Genomic DNA, 2,500 nt, shown 5'->3' with positions numbered 1-2,500 from the left:
TTCAGTTGGTGTGTGTAGCATTGTTGGGTCGTCATTTATACGCATCATACATTAACACAATGTTGCATACCTGCTACACTCTCCAATACCTACTGCATGTACGTGCTGACGATAGATGAGTTCACCTCTATGTTATAGCACAGTATTTATGCAATAAACCTGCATGATAAGAATATAATTCGATGCAAAAACAGTATCGACAAGTCCTTGAGGTAGTCAGGACTGAATGATTTCACTTAAATAATAAGCATCAGCAATAAAGGACATATATATATATATATACTTACCGCTGCATTAGAATAAAAGGATCAGCGAATATGTGAGCAAAGCAAATAATCATCAGCGAATATATATATATATATATATATATATATATATATATATATATATATATATATATATATATATATATATATATATATATATATATATATATATATGTATGTATATATATATATATATATATATATATATATATATATATATATATATATATATTGTATATATATTGTATATATTATGATTATACAGTATATCTATATTATGTATTTGAATATATATATATATATATATATATATATATATATATATATATACATACATATATATATATATATATATACACATACATACATATATTTCAATACATATATTTCAATACATACATTTAAATACAAACATATATATATATATTTATATACAAACATATATATATATATATATATATATATATATATATATATATATATATATATATATATATATATATATATATATATATATATATATATATATATATATACAAACATATATATATATATATATATTTATATACAAACATATATATATATATTTTAACCGTATTTAACTTTGAAAATGGCCTTAAAACGATCATTCATATATATGTTTGTATATAAATAAATAAATATATATATGTTTGTATGTAAATGTATGGATGTATGTATAGAAATATATGAATGTATAGAAATATATGAATGTATAGAAATATATGTATGTATGGAAATATATATATGATATTAGCTGTTGAAACTTGAATTCCTCATGTATTAGTGTTTCCTACTCATTATCTCAGACGTTATCTTATAAAGGTATCAAGGTAGAGTTGGTATTGATGTATATTTAGTGCTCATGCATGGAAATACATCAATAAATCTGTCACCTAATGTTAATGTACAGACAATAAACGCAAGTATAGTTGTTCTGTTAAAATGGGTGTTTAACAACTAAGTAAAATATACATATATATATATATATTTCAAATAGTTTTATGCATTAATTGTATTGGAAACAATCTTCAAACAGAGTTTTTGGGCCTAGTTTGCCGTCGTCGTGTGACTGTGTGTGGCACAAAGTTCCGGGTCATCGAGGTGTTCAAAACACGGTGTGTTGTTTGCAGTGGGCCCAGGCAGACGACGAGGCAGGCAGACGTACAGCCGCTTCCAGACCCTCGAGCTCGAGAAGGAGTTCCTCTTCAACCCATACCTGACGCGCAAGAGACGCATTGAGGTGTCACACGCGTTGGGCCTCACGGAACGCCAGGTAAAGATTTGGTTCCAGAACCGTCGGATGAAGTGGAAAAAGGAAAACAACAAGGACAAATTTCCAGCTCGGAAGGAGGACGAAGAGGAGCAAAAGAGGAGTGAAGATTCAGTGGAGAGCACCGAGTCTGAGAGACCTACAAAGGAGGAGAAGTGAATAAACTCGACACAAAATGTCATTCTTTTTCACCCAAGTTGCCACTTTTAAAGCGAAAGTAATTAAATGGCTTCCAACGCAAGGTATCGCGTGCCAACATGTCCTGCAAAATGACTTGATGTTTCGGTTCGTGAATATACTAATTATAAGCCGTCGTCATGGCACCTTTCACCGGAAGTGATGCGATTCCCGATGGACTTTCAGGAGGACCAGGACGAGGTATCGATGGTGACCGCGCGCGCTGGTGTATCGCCATGATTGGAGGGCACATCAGGGAGACCGTGATCTGAGACCTTCCCCGTTAGAGCTGTTTCGACGTCGTCAAAAACTGTGCAACAACATGAGCTACCTATTGAATATTGTGCGTGTGTTCGTAATATGAAGCATCGGTGCATGCCCATGCTGTGTTGTCGTCAATGATGTTAGTCTTGTGCGCAGTCGTACATCGATCGACGTGGATTGTTATACAGTGTTCAGAAGCGTTAATGTACCGCATATAATCTAATATAAAGATGAATTTAACCGTGTATTATGTGTGCACCATTGCGTATTTGTAAGATATGGTGAAAGATGAATTATATATAGGCCCCTACATATATACATAGTCATAGGCTACTGCTCCATTGCTTCTCTGCAAAAAAAGTACTTGTGTGGTTCATGACTCCACATACACGCATGCGCACCACACAACACCGTTTACTCATATTTTCGCTATAAGCACAGATTGAGGAGTCACAAGGAAGAACAAAGAGGGGTTTGTGGGTTGGCGGTGGTTGCGGAGGAG

At 33.2% G+C, this 2,500-nt stretch overlaps 1 protein-coding gene across 1 annotated transcript in view; it reads left to right on the top strand.

Annotated features, from left to right (window-relative positions):
• Window positions 1-2,500, top strand: part of LOC137434532 (homeobox protein Hox-B8-like) — a 4,155-nt gene that overhangs the window by 1,177 nt on the left and 478 nt on the right. Inside the window, exon 2 of the mRNA XM_068127646.2 lies at window positions 1,418-2,500. This exon is cut by the window's right edge and continues 478 nt beyond it. Coding sequence (XP_067983747.1) covers window positions 1,418-1,716 — 299 coding nt within the window. The 3' untranslated portion in view covers window positions 1,717-2,500. The remainder of the gene's footprint in view (window positions 1-1,417) is intronic.

This window comes from Myxine glutinosa, chromosome 10 (genome assembly GCF_964187855.1).
Source record: "Myxine glutinosa chromosome 10, kmMyxGlut1.1, whole genome shotgun sequence".
In the NCBI taxonomy this organism is placed as follows: Eukaryota; Metazoa; Chordata; class Myxini; order Myxiniformes; family Myxinidae; genus Myxine; species Myxine glutinosa.
The sequence above is the reverse complement of the archived record's forward strand: the minus strand, read 5'-3'. Positions and strand labels throughout refer to the sequence as shown.